The 21,959-nt window shown below is 32.4% G+C and overlaps 2 protein-coding genes across 2 annotated transcripts in view; both read left to right on the forward strand.

Moving 5' to 3' along the window:
- LOC107072464 (uncharacterized) overlaps positions 1 to 21,959 on the forward strand; it is a 103,304-nt gene that overhangs the window by 72,858 nt on the left and 8,487 nt on the right. The gene's annotated exons all lie outside the window — the stretch shown is intronic.
- LOC149031932 (uncharacterized) lies at positions 373 to 3,728 on the forward strand. Its single transcript, XM_089174303.1, has 2 exons — positions 373 to 490; positions 592 to 3,728. The coding sequence occupies exon 2, from the start codon at positions 645 to 647 to the stop codon at positions 3,609 to 3,611; it is 2,967 nt and encodes a 988-aa protein (XP_089030429.1). The 5' UTR covers positions 373 to 490; positions 592 to 644; the 3' UTR covers positions 3,612 to 3,728.

The raw sequence follows: 21,959 nt of genomic DNA on the forward strand, positions 1-21,959 counted from the left end.
CTGCTGCCAATGCCAAACGAACCACATAAATTCTTACAAATCTACTTTATGGGCGGCGAAGATTCCGGAAGTGCACTTGCCAATCGCGTGAATGCACGTTGTGATTATAATAACCTTGATTCACTTTATACCAGGCGCATCGTCAGCGAGCTAGATGCTCTTTTGAACGAGCACAACGAGTTGTTGAAAATATTCAAATCACATATGCACCAATTACAAAGCGATAATCATGCTATCGTCATTAATCCTGATAAAACACCAGCTGGAGAGCATATTCGTAGATTCAATGCACCCGTTGTTGATGATGTTGCTGGAATCATGGTTGGCGATTGTACAGCTGCACGAGAAATTGTGATTCGTAGAAGAAATAATAATCTTCAGTTCATTGCTGACACACATCGTTCATATTAATCTCTCCAATATCCGCTAATATTCTGGAAGGGACAAGACGGATATTGCATAAACATAAAACAACGAGATCCCGTATCAGGTACTTCATTGATTATTAATTTGATCATTAATCATTTAACAAAACAATTAAATTATTGAACGTAATAAATTTAAATTAATTTTTATGAACAAATATTACAGGAGCTGAAACAAACAAGAACGTTAGCTCAAAGGATTATTATGCGTACCGATTAATGATTAGACGTGGCCTGGACAACGTCATTTTACGATGTCGTGAGCTTTGTCAACAATTCATGGTCGACATGTACGCGAAGATTGAGAGCAAACAACTACGATACTTACGATATAATCAACAAAAGCTGCGCGCGGAAGAGTACATTCATTTGCGAGACGCTATCAACAACAACGCCGACGTCGCCGAAATTGGTAACCATGTCATTTTACCATCATCGTACGTAGGCAGTCCACGTCATATGCAAGAATATATACAGGATGCTCTGACTTTCGTGCGCGAATATGGACGACCATGTTTATTTATCACGTTCACATGTAATCCAAAATGGCCAGAGATTACATCTTTGCTACTGCCTGGCCAAAATGCAATACATCGCCATGACATTACAGCACGTGTGTTCAGACAAAAGTTGAAGTCTTTAATAAGTTTCATTACTAAATTACATGTATTTGGTCCCACACGTTGCTGGATGTATTCGGTTGAGTGGCAAAAGCGAGGATTACCTCATGCACAAATTTTGGTTTGGTTCATCGACAAAATCCGTCCTGAAGAAATCGATAGTATCATTTCTGCGGAAATTCCAGATCCATCCACTGACCAACTGCTGTTTGATATTGTTACAACAAACATGATTCATGGTCCATGTGGTACTCTTAATAGTTCATCGCCTTGCATGGCTGATGGAAAATGTACTAAAAATTTCCCTAAAGATTTTACCAATGATACGGTCACAAATGTCGACGGATACCCAATATATCGTCGAAGAAATCCTGAAAATGGCGGACAATCATTTATTAAAAATATCATCAACACAGACATTGATATTGACAATCGTTGGGTGGTGCCATATTCGCCTTTGCTGAGCAAGACATATAATGCTCATATTAATGTTGAGTTCTGCAGTTCTGTGAAGAGCATCAAATACATTTGCAAGTATGTCCATAAAGGCAGTGATATGGCTGTGTTTAGAGTGGAAAATACTAATGTGAATGCTCCTCCAGTGAATAAAAACGATGAAATAACGCTCTACCAAATTGGTCGGTACATCAGCTCCAATGAAGCTGCTTGGCGTATCTTTGGTTTTCCAATTCATGAACGGGATCCAGCAGTTGTTCAGTTAGCCATCCATCTTGAAAACGGTCAGCGTGTATTTTTCACGAACGAGACAGCGATTGATCGTGCAATAAATCCACCTAAAACTACACTCACTGCATTTTTTGAATTGTGTAATCGTGCGGATGATTTTGGTGCCTTTGCACGAACATTACTCTATTCACAAGTACCACGCTATTTCACATGGACTCAAACAAAAACATGGATGCCCCGCAAGCAAGGCTCACCAGTTGCTGCATGTCTCAATATATTTAAATCAAACGCCGTGGGGCGATTATTTACAGTCAATCCAAGACACACGGAGTGCTTTTATCTTCGACTGTTGTTGGTTAATGTTACTGGCCCATTATCATTTCAAGATATACGTAAAGTGAATGGGCAACAATATCCAACGTATAAAGATGCATGCCTTGCACTCGGCTTGCTGGAAGACGACAACCAGTGGGAATGCATGCTTGCTGAAGCTGCATTGAACTGTACAGCAATACAAATTCGTCTACTATTCGCTGTAGTGTTGACTACATGTTTCCCAGCCCGAGCACAGATATTATGGGAAAATCACAAAGATTCAATGACTGATGATATATTGCATCAACATCGTATACGGTGCCACGATCTAACCATAACATTCAGCGACGAAATGTACAATGAAGCATTGATTGCTATTGAGGATCTTTGCATTGTCATTGCCAACTTACCACTTTGTAATTTCGGTATGAATTCGCCAAATCGAACTGCATCTGATTTAATGAATACTGAAATGAATCGTGAACTGCAGTACAGTACTGTAGAAATGGCAGCGATTGTTGCCCGCAATGTCCCACTAATGAATGAGGAACAAAGAACCATTTATGATCGCATTATGCTCGCAGTTTCAGCTGGACAAGGTGGGTTCTTCTTTTTGGATGCACCGGGTGGAACTGGCAAAACATTCGTTATTTCGCTAATTCTTGCTGAAATACGATCAAATAATGGCATCGCATTGGCCGTTGCATCATCGGGCATTGCAGCAACTTTATTGGATGGAGGTAGAACAGCTCATTCAGTATTTAAGCTGCCACTAAATATTCAGAATAACCCTGACGCAGTATGCAACATTAAGAAACAATCGTCCATGGCCACTGTGCTGAAACGGTGTAAAATTATTATTTGGGATGAATGTACTATGGCACACAAACATTCACTTGAGGCGTTGAACAGGACATTGAAAGATATTAAAAACAGTGACAAACTATTTGGCGGAACTCTGTTGGTCCTTTCAGGTGATTTCAGACAAACACTTCCAGTCATTCCACGTTCAACATACGCTGATGAGATCAACGCTTGCTTAAAATCATCTCCATTGTGGCGTAATGTTGAAAAATTACAACTAAAAATAAATATGCGCGTTCAAATGCTTCAAGATCCATCCGCTGAAACATTTTCAAAACAACTCTTAGATATCGGTGATGGAAAAGTTGCTATAGATGAAACTGGATACGTAAAATTACCGACCGATTTCTGCACAATCGCTGATTCGCAAGATACTCTCATTGAACAAATATTTCCCGATGTACACACACAGTACATAAATCATGAGTGGCTTGCCGAAAGAGCGATTTTAGCGGCAAAAAATGTAGACGTTGACAATTTAAATCTGAAGATACAAATGTTGTTGCCAGGGAACTTGGTATCATATAAATCTATTGATACAGTTTGCGACGACAGCGAAGCAGTAAATTTTCCCACAGAGTTTTTGAACTCACTGGATTTGCCAGGCATGCCACCGCATAATTTACAATTAAAGGTTGGATCTCCAATTATCTTGCTTCGTAATTTGAACCCGCCCCGGCTGTGCAACGGTAGCGATTAGTCATTCAAAAATTAATGAAAAACGTGATCGAAGCCAGGATTTTAAATGGCAAGTTCAGAGGTGAAAATATACTCATACCACGGACTCCTATTATACCTACAGATGTGCCAATTCAATTCAAATGTATTCAGTTTCCGATTAGATTGGCATTTGCAATGACTATCAACAAATCCCAAGGTCAAACGATGTCTGTTTGTGGATTAGATTTGAGAACACCATGTTTTTCATACGGACAATTATACGTGGCATGCTCTCGAGTTGGTAAACCATCCAGTTTGTTTGTGTTAGCTAAAGATGGACTAACAAAAAATATTGTTCACGCTATAGCATTAAGAGATTGATATTGTTTAATAATGTTACTGTCGTAATTGTTTAATTAATGATATATAATTTTAAGGAATAAATTATAATAACTTAAAAATAATGTTTGCCTTTTGTTATTTTTATATTCCCTCATCGTTCACAGCGCTCCATGCTTATTTCACGCATATACCACATTCTTACATACATACAATATACACATTCTAACATACATACATACTTACAATAAGTAAGCTATTTTTTGTCTACACTAGAAATTACTAGGAAATTATTTATATGGCAAAACAACGTTTGCCGGGTCACCTAGTATATATATATAATATATATATTTTATAATATATATATATTTTTTATAAACAATTTAAGGCCGAAATTTCGGTGAAGAATCGATTTTTTTTTTTGAGAAACCGCCATTTTGTCAAAAAATTTTATTTTGCTTATTCCTTCGATTAATTACTAGATTTAACATTATTTTAACGAAATCTGTTTGGTTTTTTAATTTCAGATGATCCAGTTCCGAGATATAGTGGTCACCGCAAAACGTCTTTTTTGAGAGGAGCTCCTGGAGATCAGCTGTAGCTCTTTTTCAAATAAATATTTTTACTAGTACTAAGTCTTAAAATACAGTTAAAAGATACCATAATATGTGTATAAATTTTTGGATCAATAAATTTAAAAGGTTTCTCAGAAAAAATTCTGGAAAATTCACTTTTTTTCGGCCGTCTAACTGTATATAACCCCTTAATGTTGCTGATATTGATTGGGAGTGTTTTTCTCCTACTTACTGGAGGGGAATTCGAGTATTTTTGATTAAAGACCCGTTGGATACGGTGGAAGAATCAAGAACTTATATGAAAAGGTAAATCTTTTATTTTCTCTTTTTTTATAACAAATGTTTTTTTTTATCCTATTTAAAATTAATTATTCTTTTTATTGTTTCCCTATAGCTTCGAAATGTTTTTGCTATTCGACTCATCAACTCCATTTTTTAACGAGAAGGTTTCTCTATATTTAAAATATTTCATGATTATAAATGGAATGAACAAATTTTTAATATTTTTACTTAGAAAGATTTAGAACGTAGAAAACATATATAAGTAAAAAATTAAGAATTTATCAATCGGTCCCTATGAGGAATACAATAACTGCAAATAGTGCCTCATAAGAAGAAATTCCTTAACTCTTAACATTTATATAACTATTAAAATAATGCAAAAAATATGTAATTACGAAATCTTTATCGATATAATATGTTTATATATTCAATAGAAAATCTTTACATGTACATTTGATTAAATGATTAAATGATTTGATTAAAAATAATATAAGTGTTTTAATTAAAGTAATAAAGAGTTATGACTGCCCATGTATTTGATAGAAATTCAACTATCGATAATAAATAATTAATTATATGTGACAAAAAAATGATGTTCGAGAATTACAAAATATTTTAATCAACTTTTTATATGAATTTGTTAAATAGTATATACGTTATTTGAAATATACTATGCCTAATACGTAGAGAAGGGCTAAAAATATCCAAGTTTTCCATATAGATCGCTGAAAAACTCTGAGCATCATCACATGCAGTGGAGAAAAAATTACAATTTTGTCGTATCTACATGGAACAATTGGAAGCAATACTTATATATATATATATATATATATATATATATATATATATATATATATATAGTATAATTCTAATGCAGCTACTACGTAAAAGAGGGTTGCAAAATTCTGCATATTCTTCTTAGTAGATGGTGTAACATGTTTATCCCGTCAATAATATTTAGTATTAAATGTTTTTAATAGATGGTTTTCCGTTTTGTAACTCTAGAAAAACAATCTTAACAAACTAATCGTTTCGATTTTTTTTTTTAAATATATATAATAATGTCGAAACTTTCATTCCAGGGTCATGTTTAAATTTCTCTCATTTGTATATACAAAAATTCAGTGTCACATTGTTGGTTTACGATAACCTCCAAAACTGCTTATCGGATTTTAATGAAATTTTTCTAATGAAAACTTCCTAAGAATGAATGTGATTTGAAAAAATGAAACGCGGCGATCTAATGGGAAAAAGACGGCAACCCGTCATACACACGTGTATAAACAGTTTTTACTGCAAATAATTTCTGTCCCAGTAGATGACGCTCGCAAGCATCATTTTCAACGTCTGTCTGGTTGGTTGCATACGAACAGGCGCACATTTTTATAAATAAATTAATAATCAAATAAATAATTACAAATTAAAAGTACAAATAATATTACAATAATATTATATAAAAAACATTTGTGTTCAGATCACACGTGTTAGAAGTGAAACCTTCAAAAAACTAAGTATCGAGAGAATCTGACGAACGAATGTACAGTTTCAAGAGTAAGATAATTGTAGGAATTATTGAAGTGAAAACTTCTTTAGAATGGAAGTGATCTGAAAAGTAAATAAACGGAAACGCATCTATGTAACGGCTGCTATACTAAATAACGAGAGGAAAAGAGACAAACATATAGGATTGCGCCTGTGAGAGAGAGACGGAATATATTTTGGACGCTATACATTTGTTCCTATTATCGGTCTCTTCTTTATGCTATGCTTCGTAGTTATCGCTCCTGGTTGTATATGTGTGTGTTCGTGTGCGATTGCATACTACAAAGCGTGGACACATATTATTTCGATACTCGAAATGTTTGTAGGTAGGAACGATAGAAGGGTAGAAGGAATAAACAGAGATAAGCTGCACGTAGGTATACGACAAAAGTATAAGGTCCAAACGAACCGACGGTCGAAATAAAGAAAGAAGGTGCGTGGTGGTCTGTTTTTATTTTACCAAACGTGTCATTTCTTTTCTATTTAAAAATGTTTCTATTTTATTGAAAAATTATTATTATTAAATCATTTATTTATTTCGCAAATATTATAATTAACAATTATGAAATATATAGAATATAATAATTGTATTGTCTGCAATATTTTACAAAAAAAAAAAAAATGATTACAAGATACATCAGAGAAAAAGAATTAGACAAGACTGTAAAATATTTTTCTTATATTTCTATAAATATCTAAAGACGTGTTTTTTAATTATAATGTTTGCGTATTTAGGAAATTTACACTAATTTTTCAATAAAATAGAAAAGTTTTTAAATAGAAGAAACTAGATACGTTAAACGAAAAAATAAATCATATATATTAATATCATAATAATTTAACATTAAGAAAATTACAAGAAGGCTTAAGCTTAACTGAAAATCTCGAGTCATTTTTCTTGAATGCTGATGACCCCTTCTGTTGAAAGTTCTACCTTTCTCTGGAGAAATCTTCTATGAAAAAATTATTAGAAAAAAAAATTATAAATCTGTTGTAATAAAAAATGTATGTGACAATTTTGTTGTTAAATGGAAATTAAAATTATCTTTTAAATAATGAAAAAAAAAAAGGATGACACCTTTGTGCCATCCCCCCCCGTGTCTTACTAGGCCTTAATTTCATTCCACTGAGGAAGCGACGAGACTTCTTTGACTTCGTAAGTCACTCGTTATTTGCACATGTTATGGCAGCGTAACGAGGAAAACGCTTTCTCAACATTCGTCGTAAACGACCGGACTACTTTTTTGCTGCAAGCAAGTTTCTCCATCCCGGGGGCTCGATCCACCGGTTTGCTGGTAGTCGTAACGCAGACTGACTGCGCGTCTCTACCGCCTGAGCTATTCAGGGACTACCGGTTAGGTAGTAAACAAATCAGAAATATAAGCTACATCTCGTATATTATAAATAATTTTTTTTTTTTAAGTGAAAACTTTTTAGAATTGGAGTGATTTAAAAACAGATGCAACGAAAAAGCGACAGATATCGATAAACAAAACAAATAAATTTGATGAAATGAAAGAACGGCTACTTTAGTAAGAAGAGAAAGAGAGATAAACATATAGGATTCAGCCTGCGAGAGAATGAGAGAGAATATAGCTATGCAGTTTTTCCTATTCTCGGTCTCCTCTTTATGCCATGCTTCGTAGTTATCGCTCCTGGTTGTATTTTTATTTTTATTTTTTAGATTAATTATATTTCTCTCAATAAATATCCGACGATTTTGATGTCTATCTATGGTCATCGCATTCAGCATTCCATTTTTATTCCTTAAATTTGGAAAAGTGTACTTTTTATCGGCTATTCCACTCACTAATCATACTGGTAACCTCTATTATATATGGTAATAATATTATAATAAATAAATCCTACAATTATTTTACTCTTGAAACTGTGCATTCGTCTGATTCTCTCGAAACTTAGTTTTTTGAAGGTTTCACTTCTAACACGTGTAATCTGCACACATGATTTTTTTCGTTGTTCAGATCATTATTAAGACGAGAGTCTTAATTAACTCTTTAGAAAGATAAGTTTGTGGTCCAAAGAATAAGGACGAGATATGTTATAAATAATAAGGGTCTCGAAGTGTGGTAAGCTACAGAGTTGAAAAAACATTTCTAGAGAATATCTTTATTAGATCTTTCATTCCATTTTACCAGAACCTTCGTTCAGTCCAGCAGTATTTTCCATATGTTTTTCGTAACGTCTTTATTTCGTCATTCCTAAAATGTTTGTTAGACAGCGCAAAAATATAGATGAAAACGGGAAATTGAAAACCACCCTAACAAATAAAATTTTATATCTTTTTATATACTGTTTACATTTGGACGAAGCTAACATAGGTTGTCTATCTCTCTGGCACGCATGTAAGCTAAGAGTTTGCGCATGCGTGCCATGGCGACCTACGTCACAATGAGTAAGAGCAAGATAGCTTCATTTTCTGTTTCTTTCTACAAAGGCGTAGGACTAAGGGAGTAATTACCTGTCTTTAAATTGGGATATTTCCTACAGGTAAATATTTATAAATATAAATTCAACACCAAAATTTAAAAATTAAATTTAAAATTCATATGAAAAAGAAAATTTTTTTTAAATAACCCGTTTTAAGCAAAATATCGAGCAAAAACCGTTTTCACCCCTTGATTTTTAATAGAAGGGATGAAAAAAAAAAATTTTTTGTTTCCCTACGATTGTTCTTTGTAGTTTTTTAAACATAATTAAAAAAAAAAAAAGTCCAATTTTTATATTTTTTATTGAATTTTCATTTTTTGAGTACTTTGAACCGTCGTAGGGGTGAAAGGGTGCGTTTTAGGGGAAAAATGGTCTGAGAGAGATAGGCCTAAAATTTTATGCTCTACAACTTTTATTTGAAACTTTTTTTGATATTTTTAATATATAATCCAAAAATCGTATTTTGGAGTAGTTTTTAATTTTTTTCACCCCTTTCCCGGTGGTTGAGAACTTTTTTACTTTGCCCACAGTTTTGTACGCATTTTTCTGATAATTTCCATATTTTTTCAGCCGTATAGCTCAAAAACCCGATTTCAGGGCTATTTTGACTGGACTAGACGAGAGTATTTAGAAAGATAAGTTTGTGGTCCAAAGAATAAGGACGAGATATGTTATAAATAATAAGGGTCTCGAAGTGTGGTAAGCTACAGAGTTGAAAAAACATTTCTAGAGAATATCTTTATTAGATCTTTCATTCCATTTTACCAGAACCTTCGTTCAGTCCAGCAGTATTTTCCATATGTTTTTCGTAACGTCTTTATTTCATCTATCCTAAAATGTTTGTTATATAGAGTAAAAATGTAGATGAAAACGAGAAACAGAAAACCATACTAACAGAAAAAATTTTATACCTGAGTTTCAAAAAAAGGATTACTTATATTTAATTAATTTCTGACGAATTATATTTCCTTTGATAAACATCCTACCATTTTGGTGATTATTTATAACTATCGCATTCAGCATTCCGTTTTTATTGCTTGAATTGTGAAAAGTGCACTTTTTATCAGCTATTACACTCAGAGACCATACCGGTGACCTTTCTTATATATGGTAATAATATTATAATAAATAAATCCTACAATTATCTTACTCTTGAAACTGTACATTCGTTCGTCAGATTCTCTCGAAACTTAGATTTTTGAAGGTTTCACTTCTAACACGTGTGATCTGCACACATGATTTTTTTTAATATAATATTATTACCATATATAATAAAGATCACCGGTATGGTCTCTTGGTGGAATAGCTGATAAAAAGTACACTTTTCTCAATTCAAGCAATAAAAACGGAATGCTGAATGCGATAGTTATAAATAATCACCAAAATGGTAGGATGTTTATCAAAGGAAATATAATTCGTCAGAAATTAATTAAATATAAGTAATCCTTTTTTGAAACTCAGGTATAAAATTTTTTCTGTTAGTATGGTTTTCTGTTTTTCGTTTTCATCTACATTTTTGCTCTATATAACAAACATTTTAGGATAGATGAAATAAAGACGTTACGAAAAACATATGGAAAATACTGCTGGACTGAACGAAGGTTCTGGTAAAATGGAATGAAAGATCTAATAAAGATATTCTCTAGAAATGTTTTTTCAACTCTGTAGCTTACCACACTTCGAGACCCTTATTATTTATAACATATCTCGTCCTTATTCTTTGGACCACAAACTTATCTTTCTAAAGAGTTAATTAAGACTCTCGTCTTAATAATGATCTGAACAACGAAAAAAATCATGTGTGCAGATTACACGTGTTAGAAGTGAAACCTTCAAAAAACTAAGTTTCGAGAGAATCAGACGAATGCACAGTTTCAAGAGTAAAATAATTGTAGGATTTATTTATTATAATATTATTACCATATATAATAGAGGTTACCAGTATGATTAGTGAGTGGAATAGCCGATAAAAAGTACACTTTTCCAAATTTAAGGAATAAAAATGGAATGCTGAATGCGATGACCATAGATAGACATCAAAATCGTCGGATATTTATTGAGAGAAATATAATTAATCTAAAAAATAAAAATAAAAATACAACCAGGAGCGATAACTACGAAGCATGGCATAAAGAGGAGACCGAGAATAGGAAAAACTGCATAGCTATATTCTCTCTCATTCTCTCGCAGGCTGAATCCTATATGTTTATCTCTCTTTCTCTTCTTACTAAAGTAGCCGTTCTTTCATTTCATCAAATTTATTTGTTTTGTTTATCGATATCTGTCGCTTTTTCGTTGCATCTGTTTTTAAATCACTCCAATTCTAAAAAAAGTTTTCACTTAAAAAAAAAAAATTATTTATAATATACGAGATGTAGCTTATATTTCTGATTTGTTTACTACCTAACCGGTAGTCCCTGAATAGCTCAGGCGGTAGAGACGCGCAGTCAGTCTGCGTTACGACTACCAGCAAACCGGTGGATCGAGCCCCCGGGATGGAGAAACTTGCTTGCAGCAAAAAAGTAGTCCGGTCGTTTACGACGAATGTTGAGAAAGCGTTTTCCTCGTTACGCTGCCATAACATGTGCAAATAACGAGTGACTTACGAAGTCAAAGAAGTCTCGTCGCTTCCTCAGTGGAATGAAATTAAGGCCTAGTAAAGACACGGGGGGATGGCACAAAGGTGTCATCCTTTTTTTTTTTCATTATTTAAAAGATAATTTTAATTTCCATTTAACAACAAAATTGTCACATACATTTTTTATTACAACAGATTTATAATTTTTTTTTCTAATAATTTTTTTCATAGAAGATTTCTCCAGAGAAAGGTAGAACTTTCAACAGAAGGGGTCATCAGCATTCAAGAAAAATGACTCGAGATTTTCAGTTAAGCTTAAGCCTTCTTGTAATTTTCTTAATGTTAAATTATTATGATATTAATATATATGATTTATTTTTTCGTTTAACGTATCTAGTTTCTTCTATTTAAAAACTTTTCTATTTTATTGAAAAATTAGTGTAAATTTCCTAAATACGCAAACATTATAATTAAAAAACACGTCTTTAGATATTTATAGAAATATAAGAAAAATATTTTACAGTCTTGTCTAATTCTTTTTCTCTGATGTATCTTGTAATCATTTTTTTTTTTTTGTAAAATATTGCAGACAATACAATTATTATATTCTATATATTTCATAATTGTTAATTATAATATTTGCGAAATAAATAAATGATTTAATAATAATAATTTTTCAATAAAATAGAAACATTTTTAAATAGAAAAGAAATGACACGTTTGGTAAAATAAAAACAGACCACCACGCACCTTCTTTCTTTATTTCGACCGTCGGTTCGTTTGGACCTTATACTTTTGTCGTATACCTACGTGCAGCTTATCTCTGTTTATTCCTTCTACCCTTCTATCGTTCCTACCTACAAACATTTCGAGTATCGAAATAATATGTGTCCACGCTTTGTAGTATGCAATCGCACACGAACACACACATATACAACCAGGAGCGATAACTACGAAGCATAGCATAAAGAAGAGACCGATAATAGGAACAAATGTATAGCTATATTCCGTCTCATTCTCTCGCAAGCTAAATCCTATATGTTTGTCTCTTTCTCTCTCGTTATTTAGTATAGCAGCCGTTTCTTTCATAGCTCCGTTTCCTGACCGACCGCGTTTATTTACTTTTCAGATCACTCCCATTCTAAAGAAGTTTTCACTTCAAAAATATAAGAGAACCTTGAAAGGGTAAATGCCACGGTGGTCAATGGTGACCGACACATAACTTGGCTTAACGCCATAGGGGGCACCGGTGACCGGCATGTTCAGATTAATAGAAATATATTCCACATCGTGGCGCTACGGACAATCCCGGTAAAATTGGCGTGCCATTCAACCTTTTGCGGACGGGACGGTTCTGAGGAACCGATCGTCAGCAGCTATAGTCACTCAACGTTGCTATTGCCACGCATTTAAAAGTAGGACACACATATATGTGTCTCCCGGCCCTTTTAATTGTTTTTGCGGAATGATAATGCGAATGAAATATGATGAGTTATTCGACCAATTTGATGATTTACGAAAAACTCATATATGCGGCGCTCGTCCGCAAAGGATTTAAAAGCAGCACTTGCTATTTACGACAGTGCGTTTTTCAACGAACAATTGTTGTCCCTCCCATCTAATTCGATTTTAGATAGTAGTATACCTCCGTTAGCCATATGAACACAAACTTTTTTTTTATCTTTCTCCTCCTCCTCCCTAACTCCAACCCTCTACTTCATCTAAATCATGTAAACTTTAGAAATTACAAGGAAAGAGAGATATAATAAGTAAATATTAAATTGAAACTAACATATTGGTGCACAGTTTTTTCATTTGAAAAAATATATTTTTTTTAATTCCAAAGAACAAACAAAAAGAAAAGAAATAGAATCGAGTATATCGGATATGAGGAAGTAAAATCTTATAGTTGAAAATAAATTGTAGATTTTAACGTATATTTTCTAACACATTATGCTTTAATTTTTAAGTGTATGTTGAAACATTTAATTATCCTTCGTGTCTCGCACTTCAAGATTACGAAGGTAGTATCACTATTTTCATGTCTTAACCCTTTCAATACGGCGAAAAATCGGTCCGAGTGCGCCCCATTACCGGGATCAGTTATTTCTCCTTCAAGCGATTTTTTAGATAAAATAACTTTTATGCCTAAAAGGTCGACGAAAGATCTTGGAGACGCATAAACGTCCCCGTAACATCTCATCATCAATAACAATGATTTTACAAGCTTCATTAATGGGACAGCATATGTCCCGCCGTAAGCTGAAAGTATCTGTATCCCGGGACAGCAGGTTATGTCTCGGCTGTAATCCTAGAGTTAATAGCTCATTTTTATTAACATTTTGATAATTATTTTAAGTTACGTTTTTTTATTAACATTTTCATGTACATTTGCGTTAACATTTTTATTAACATATTTATTTATAAACATTTTTCAGAATTAACAGTTGGTTATTTCTGTAACCAACCAATGTTGGTGTATTTTTTCATTCTTTCATGTAGGTGCCGACACATCCATGGGGCAAAGTATTCATCAAAATTCAAATTTGATCCCAAAAATCAAATTTTTGGAAATTTTTTAGGTAGACGATACCTTACACATGCTGCCTATTGTATTCTATAATATGTTATTTCATAGGTTTATGGGGGCAGGGTTTTGTTTAACAAATATTGAATATTAAGAAAAATAACAAAATGTTAGAGGTTTATGGTCTAAAAACCTTACACATTTATTTGTTTGTCTCTGTTTAAAGTTAGTTCTAGAATTAAAATAAAAAAAGATTTAAAGGGACGAAATATTAAAGAGACGCGAATTGAGTAGTCGAAGAACAGTCAGCTGTTAATCAATGAGATTTAAATGTTAATCAATAAGTTTTAGGTTGCTAAGATGTTAGTTGCTAATCAATAAAACGTTAGTTGTTTTTGAATGAATTGAGATGTTAAGAAAAAAAGGATCGTAATTAGCTGTTTAGTTTTTTTCAGATGCAAAACCATTCTAGTCGATATCGGTTGTGAAAAAGTTGTTCTCTACATTAAATAAGAAAAATTGTGTTATTGTGTTACTCTTCTTGTGCTTTACTTGTTACTTTTTAAATTACATTTCGTTAATATTTATTCGCTTTTATTTTAAAGAACGTTATCGTACACATTCAAGAAATTTTTAAGACGAAGATTTTAGAAGTTCGCCAGTTTCATGCAGTGCTGTCAGTCTGTCATCTTCCAAAACGTGTCCTGTGAAACCTGCTTCTTAGAACATCATCTTAGCTGTGTTTGTTACAACTGAGGAAATCATCTTGACTATAATACAATATCTGAGTCTGAGAAAATCATCTTTGTTTTGACATGTGAGTCTAATCCATAGAACATCAACTACTAGTGACTTCTAGACCAGAAAATCATCCTATTCAAGGTTCGATCTGAGTTTTCACCTTGCTAGGTTGCCTTACAAGCTCCCTTGCGGTACACTCCTTAGAAAATCATCGTACCCAAGGTTCGGCAACTCCCTCACCTTGTAAGGTCACACCTGCAAGCTCCCTTGAATACGTTCTAGAAAGTTTTCCTCCTCATTAAGCTTCAGAAACCACTACATTTTTTTTAGCCTAACGTTTATCCACTGAGTGAGCAGAAATTTTACCTGATCTCAAACGTACTACATTGGAAGTATAGTGTTGATATGATCAAAACGCTAATAATTAAAATTCTTAAGACTGTACTAATAAGCGCAATAACGTTATTCAATTTACTCATTAAAATATTAATTAAAAACTCATTCTTTACATTTGATTAATTAACAGTCTCATGTGTCTAGATACTTTTATTTAAAAATGTTTCTATTTTATTGAAAAATTAATATTAAATTATTTATGTCGCAAATATTATAATTAACAATTATGAAATATATAGAATATAATAATTGTATTGTCTGCAATATTTTACAAAAAAAAAAAATGATTATCAGATACATCAGAGAAAAAGAATTAGAGAATACTGTGGAATAAATTAGGAGCAGCTGACAAATTCCATTCAAAAGCAAGTAAATTACTGTCACATTTTTATATTTTGCTTCTTTATAAAATATATTTGATGCATAAAGACAAAATATGTCTATTAAATTTGATTTTTACATGTTTTTATGAAAAATATCCAAAGAGATGTACTTACCCATGCATATATGAAAATTATATTATAAATTGTGATATTTGCGTATTTAAGAAACTTATACTAATTTTTCAATAAAATAAAAACATTTTTAAAATATGTTGAACGCCCAGCGTGAATCGGTGGAGCTTATTACGGAGCTGAAATCTGAGACTCGTAGTGTAAACAGTTCGATAAGCTGAGAGAGCGATACGATTCAATGCATTTTTTAGATCTTTCGTTGTTCAGATCTTTATTTAGACGAGAGTATTTAGAAAGATAAGTTTGTGATCCAAAGAATAAAGACGAGATATGTTAATGTATTATGTTAGGTATAATAAGGGTCAGAGAGAGAGAGAGAGAGAGAGAGAGAGAGAGAGAGAGAGAGAGAGAAAACTGCGGCAGGCTACGTAGTTGAGAAGGTATTTCTCGAAAAGATCTCTATTAGATCTCTCATTGCATTTTAGCAGAACCTTCGTTCAGTCCAGCAGTAGTTTCCATATGTTTTTCGTAACGTCTTTATTTCGTCTATCCTAAAATGTTTGTTATACAGCGCAAGAATGTAGATGACAATGGGAAATTAAAAACCATATTAACAAAAAAAATTTTATACCTGAGTTTCAAAAAAAGGATTATTTATTTTTACCTAATTTCTGACGAATTATATTTCCTTTGATAAACATCCTACCATTTTGGTGATTATTTATAACTATCGCATTCAGCATTCCGTTTTTATTGCTTGAATTGTGAAAAGTGCACTTTTTATCAGCTATTACACTCAGAGACCATACCGGTGACCTTTCTTATATATAGTAATAATATTATAATAAATAAATCCTACAATTATCTTACTCTTGAAACTGTACATTCGTTCGTCAGATTCTCTCGATACTTAGTTTTTTGAAGGTTTCACTTCTGACACGTGTGATCTCCACACAAATATTTTTTCATGTAGAATCACCCCCTTTTCGCTTGTACCGCCAGTTACAGATCACCTTGTATATATATATTATAGAAATAAAGTTAAAAGAAGAAAAAAGAGAATAAAAAGAAGCTGTGCATAAAAAAAAAAAAACAATAAAAAAAAAACAAAAAGAATCTTGTGCATCGGATGCAGCCTAATAAGTATCGCGTCACGAACGAACAATACGTCTTGCCGCGCAATTCTAATTGGCAGGCATTCCGCGTTCGGCTGCCAGCTGAAAAAATCGTTTGGCTGAAATATGGCAAGCCGGTCTCAAAAGATAGCCGCCATCACGATCGTCATGCCGCAATGTACCGAGCAACGAGTTATGCACCCCCTTACAGTTTGTAGCACGAGATACTACGCGAGCACGTGAGAAGCACCTCCAAAATGTCACTGATTGTGAGAAGACCACACGTCAAACAAGTTTTTGCTCCTTTTCATTATCCCCATGACGTCCCGTAACTAAAGTTTCATTTTTAACCATTTTTTTTTCTTTACATACTTTTGTTTACATAGCCCATTATACCCAATAAAGAATTCTCGATTTACCTAATTTTAAATAAATGACAAGTGTGTGTGTGTGTGTGTGTGTGTGTGTGTATGTGTGTATTTATAAAAACATATAGGATATATATTTATATATACATATCTTAAAAATAACAAAATTTTTATGGCAACGTACTCGTTGAAATTCTATTCGCGATATTAATGTTATTTTCATCACGATAAAAAGAAATCTATTTCGCAATGATTTACGCGATCTCGTAAATAAGTCCATTAATTACGAGATTGGACGGGAAATACGCGCAAGAATGTTAGAATATTATAGTTCTTACTAGGAAGAGAGAAAAGACCCTTGAATTTTGATTTACGTCAAAGTTCGGCTCTGGTAAACAAATGTGATACCACGTGGAATACGAGATAGTTCGCGAAAAAGGGGAAGATATTTTTGTATTCCGTGCATTATTTCCAACAAACGTCATATATTTTATGGTGAATTCGTGGCTAGACTCTTCTGTCTCTCGTTATTTTCCTCGTGTCGTGGACGTATGTATTTGTACGTCATACTTTTAATTTGACATATCAAACGTTGAATCTTAATAGAAGAATGAAAAAAGGACCTATCGTATTTTTTCTGGATTAAAAAGAAAAAAAATGACAACAAAAATGGTCGTTACTACGTGTTAGTTTATTTAATGAAACGTATTCAAAAAAAAAACAAAAGAAACAAAAGATAAGAGAGAAATGAAATGAAAGAAAATTTTGACAATGGTTTGACGTCAGAGAATCACGTCAAAGATTCGACCATAATAAAGGTGTCTTCTTGTGTTCTAATCTCTCCGGAAACGTGGTATTCGTCGTTCGAATATAAAATCGTTTTCAAGCGATCGATTTTTACTTTGTCCCTTGTTCGATGGGGAGTTCGTCTCATTCAAAGGCATAGAAGAATAAGAAGAAGAAAAAAAAAGAAGAAAAAAGGTTCGCAGGTGGTTTGATTGTCAGAGGGATCAGATCCTCCTCTTTCTCCTCCTCCTCCTCCTCCTCGTCTTCCTTCTTCATCGAGTAAGAAGAAAGCTCCTTTGCATCGATTTCTTTATCGATGCAGGGTTCGTAGTTCTTCTTCTTGTATGTGTGGTGGTAGTTGGTGAGTGCACGCGCGCGAACCGCGAACGTTTATGTCGGCCGACGATACACCTGCGACTATTTTATGTCTTCCCTGGAAAACCTGGACGCTAAATCCCATACGTAGAGAGGACCTTAACTCGATCTCCTGACTGCTGATCAGCAGGATACGTTTTTTCGAAAACGTTCCACGCTCTCACGTGCCCGCTACTCATTTTGTTTAACGATCACTTTCATTCATTTTCCTCTTTTCTTTCTTTTTTCTTTTCTTTTTCTTTTTTACTTATAGAGACAGAGGATCGTACACAAGCATACACATACACAGAACGCAGGACTCTCGTTCATTGACGTAGTCACTCGTTTCTTCGTATGGAGGGTAGAGGTAAGGAGTATCATCTCATATGGGAGAAAATTTGAAAAAGTGTCCAGCGTATGCTATAAATAACAGTTCAAAAACCTTCCAGAGTGGCGCTGGTGTAGACAAAGGGTATGGTATGAATTGTAAACGAATTGAACTGTGCCGAGTTAAAAAATGTAATATTATTGCCGATTCTAAAGTAGTTAATTATTATAAATTTCAACTACTTGCGTAGTACAAAATAATGTAATAAATATAACCTTAAAGAATTATTATGAGCTACACTTAGTGTAGCTAGAGTGATTTTAATTCGTCAACTGTGAAAAATAGTACGTTTATTGATTTTTTATCATTTCATTTTATGACAAAGTATGTGAATAACAAAATAGTTATGGGTAAAATTAGTGTTGTGAAATCTGTGTTCTTTGTTTATTTCTCAATCCTGCTGTAATAATATTTGGCGCTTCCTTTAAAATTTACCCTGATGGTAATGTGGCGCTACCCTAATTTAATGCATTTCGACGGACACTTTTCATATATACAGATGATTCTCCTTACCTCTAGCCTCCATATTTCTTCGATCGATGATCCATATTATTTATTCTATTATTATTATTGATTTTATTGTTATACACATGATACGTTTTTTGTCAGATTTACATATGAATAATCTTAACCTTGCTTTTTACATTTTTTCTTGTATTATTATTTTATTTATTTCATTGTAATTTTGGTATTATTTCGCGTGTTTGTATAATTTATTGAATAATTTGGAATGATATTAAATGAAAATGTTATAACAAAGCCACGGTAACTCGTGACCGGAGCATTCTAGTATATATAATAGTATAAGTCGATTTTGATGATATCAAAGTTATCCGAAAATATTCGTGTAGCATCTAACGTAAGCATCTAACTATGAGATTCGCATATTAATCGGTACATAGCTTTGGAATTTCGCAGGCGAGTCGACGAACGAGTCGAACGATCGAGCATGTTGCACGAATAGCGTAATTCGACTTTGGCTAATCTTAATTCAGAGCTTATATACGGTAGGGAGAGAAAAGAAAATGAGATTCCATTGGCGAATACCCCCATGTATATTCACGAAAACAAAACAAAAAAAGAACAGAAAAAACTCTTGCCGAAAAATATTCTTCGACTATTCTTGAGAAATCCCTTTTTTTAAGTTAGAATGTATACGTAAAATCAATCGAATTTTTGTTTTTTCTTCATTTTCAATTTAAACTTCAAGACCTGATCATTGATATAGTTTCGTCAGAAACTATAAAAAAAAGGGGTAATTTAGTACTTTTAAAATTAATAAAATAATTCTTTGACTGCGGCGCGCTCTCGAACGAATCCATTAATTAATATGAACGGCGGCCGCGATTTTCGCTGACTACTGACCAAAACAGATAATAATGGCAAATAAAATAAAAATATCAATGTTAATATTTATTTTTTTCCGAATGGATAAATTCCAAAACTAATCACAAAATAAAATAAAGAAAAACTTACATATGCAGCAAAGGAACAAGTTTACAGGAATCAAAGCACGAAGTGATTATACGAGACCGTATGTAAAAGAACAATCAAATATGAAAGCAATTGATTAAACGATATTGAAATAATTGCCAATATTTAGTTGCTATGTTACATATCACAATAAATTAAAAATACAGAAGCCGTATATTTACGCCTTTCGTGTATATATTGATGAATTTCTGAGAGCGTATATATACGCCTTCAGCAGTCAAAGGGTTAATTAAAATATAGATTTAATTACTTTACATACTATACAATTTTTCTTACTTCTTGTTTCTTTTGTTTTTCTTTTTTGCATTTATGCATAAAAATCTTTGTCGTGAAAAGACGAATCTTTGAATAAATATAAATGAGATTTTTAGGAAGAACTTCTACGTATCAAGTCTTCGTTATACTACTATTAATAATAACCGTTATCCGATTAACAAAAAAGATTGATTTTAATATTTTCATACTTCCTGCCATTGCTTAATTAACCATTGTTTAATTAACTCTTGACGTTTGCATATCAACTTGCATATTCATACAGTAGACACGAAAGATCTGCATTTCGTCAACTTTGTTTTATGATTCATATAATTAATCTAACTGTACCAATATTATAATAATAAACGATGGTCCGTTAATTGAAGCAAAAAAAAAATTGTTCTATACATTAAATTAATTATTAGTTAAGTTATTTTTATACTTTTAAATAATTTTTAGAAAAAAAGAAAAAAAACAAATAGAAACACAATTATTAAAATATTTCATAATTCATTATAATTATATGAAATATTATTTAATTACACAAAAGTTATGAATCAAATAACAACGTAAATATATTATAAATAAATAATAATATATATATATATAAATATAATATATTAATTACAATTATTAATAATAATAATAGTATGAATTGTAATAATAATAATAATATTAATAAAGTTTGTTTTAAATTATAAAATTGATAAAATATTGGAATTTGAAATACATGAAAGAAAAAATATTGCAATGTTCGCAGTAGTGAATGAAATCGATGAAAAGAAAGATTTCAGAATAGATCGATAGTAGATTTCATTATTATGGAAGTTGCATCTAATGATTAACATAAAAGAAGGATAGAAGGTATGTTCGAGCTAACAGATGTTGTTTACGAGCGATTGCAAATAAGATCACCACCGATGCGTATCGTTCGTTGATCGAATTTAAGAGTTCGTTGAAAAAGCCTTGTTTCCGCTTCGTCTTATATTCCTTTATTCAACAATTTTAATATAATTTGAAATAAAATATTGATTCAATGAAAAATACTTAAATAAAACATTTCATTCGTCCATATTGAAATTAATATTAAAAATGAATGAGTATTTTTTCCTAAGAATTTATTAACGAAATAATCGAAAAGTTTAAACAAAAAATTAAAATAATATTCGTTGAATTGGATTCAATTAAAAAATTTGACACACTTTTATATTTTTCTTTTGATGTTCTCATTGATCTAAATGAGATCGAACACACTTCGGTTTCCTGTCCTACTATTTGATTAATATTCCTGTCACGAGGATACGCGTGGTTGGTCTTGAAACTTGAAGAAAAAAAAAAAAAGAAAAAAAATCTTCCGATAGGACACAACCCAAAATTCGTCGAGTACGTTGACCTCCTATTCGTACGTAAATCGGAGTGAATTTTACACGAATATTTATACAGTAAATTCGAGCAAAATTCGTAGAAATTTGTTCAACGAAATTTATATCAATTCATTATCATAATATATTCTCAAAAATGCTAATATCTATTAATAAACAAAACAAATTTCAATAATTCTAATATTGTTCTTATAAACTTAACAAATTAATCAACGAATTACCTCATACCGCCTTATTGCGATTATAAATTGAGGAGATATTATAAACTATCGTATCTTTCAAGTTGGATGAAACTGCACACAGTGTGTAAGATTTGATTAAAATCGGTCAAGTAGCTTACGAGTCCATTGCGGACAAACAACC

This window comes from Polistes dominula, unplaced genomic scaffold, assembly GCF_049000335.1.
Source record: "Polistes dominula isolate Pdom_NZ unplaced genomic scaffold, Pdom_raw_medaka contig_307, whole genome shotgun sequence".
NCBI classification, from domain to species: domain Eukaryota; kingdom Metazoa; phylum Arthropoda; class Insecta; order Hymenoptera; family Vespidae; genus Polistes; species Polistes dominula.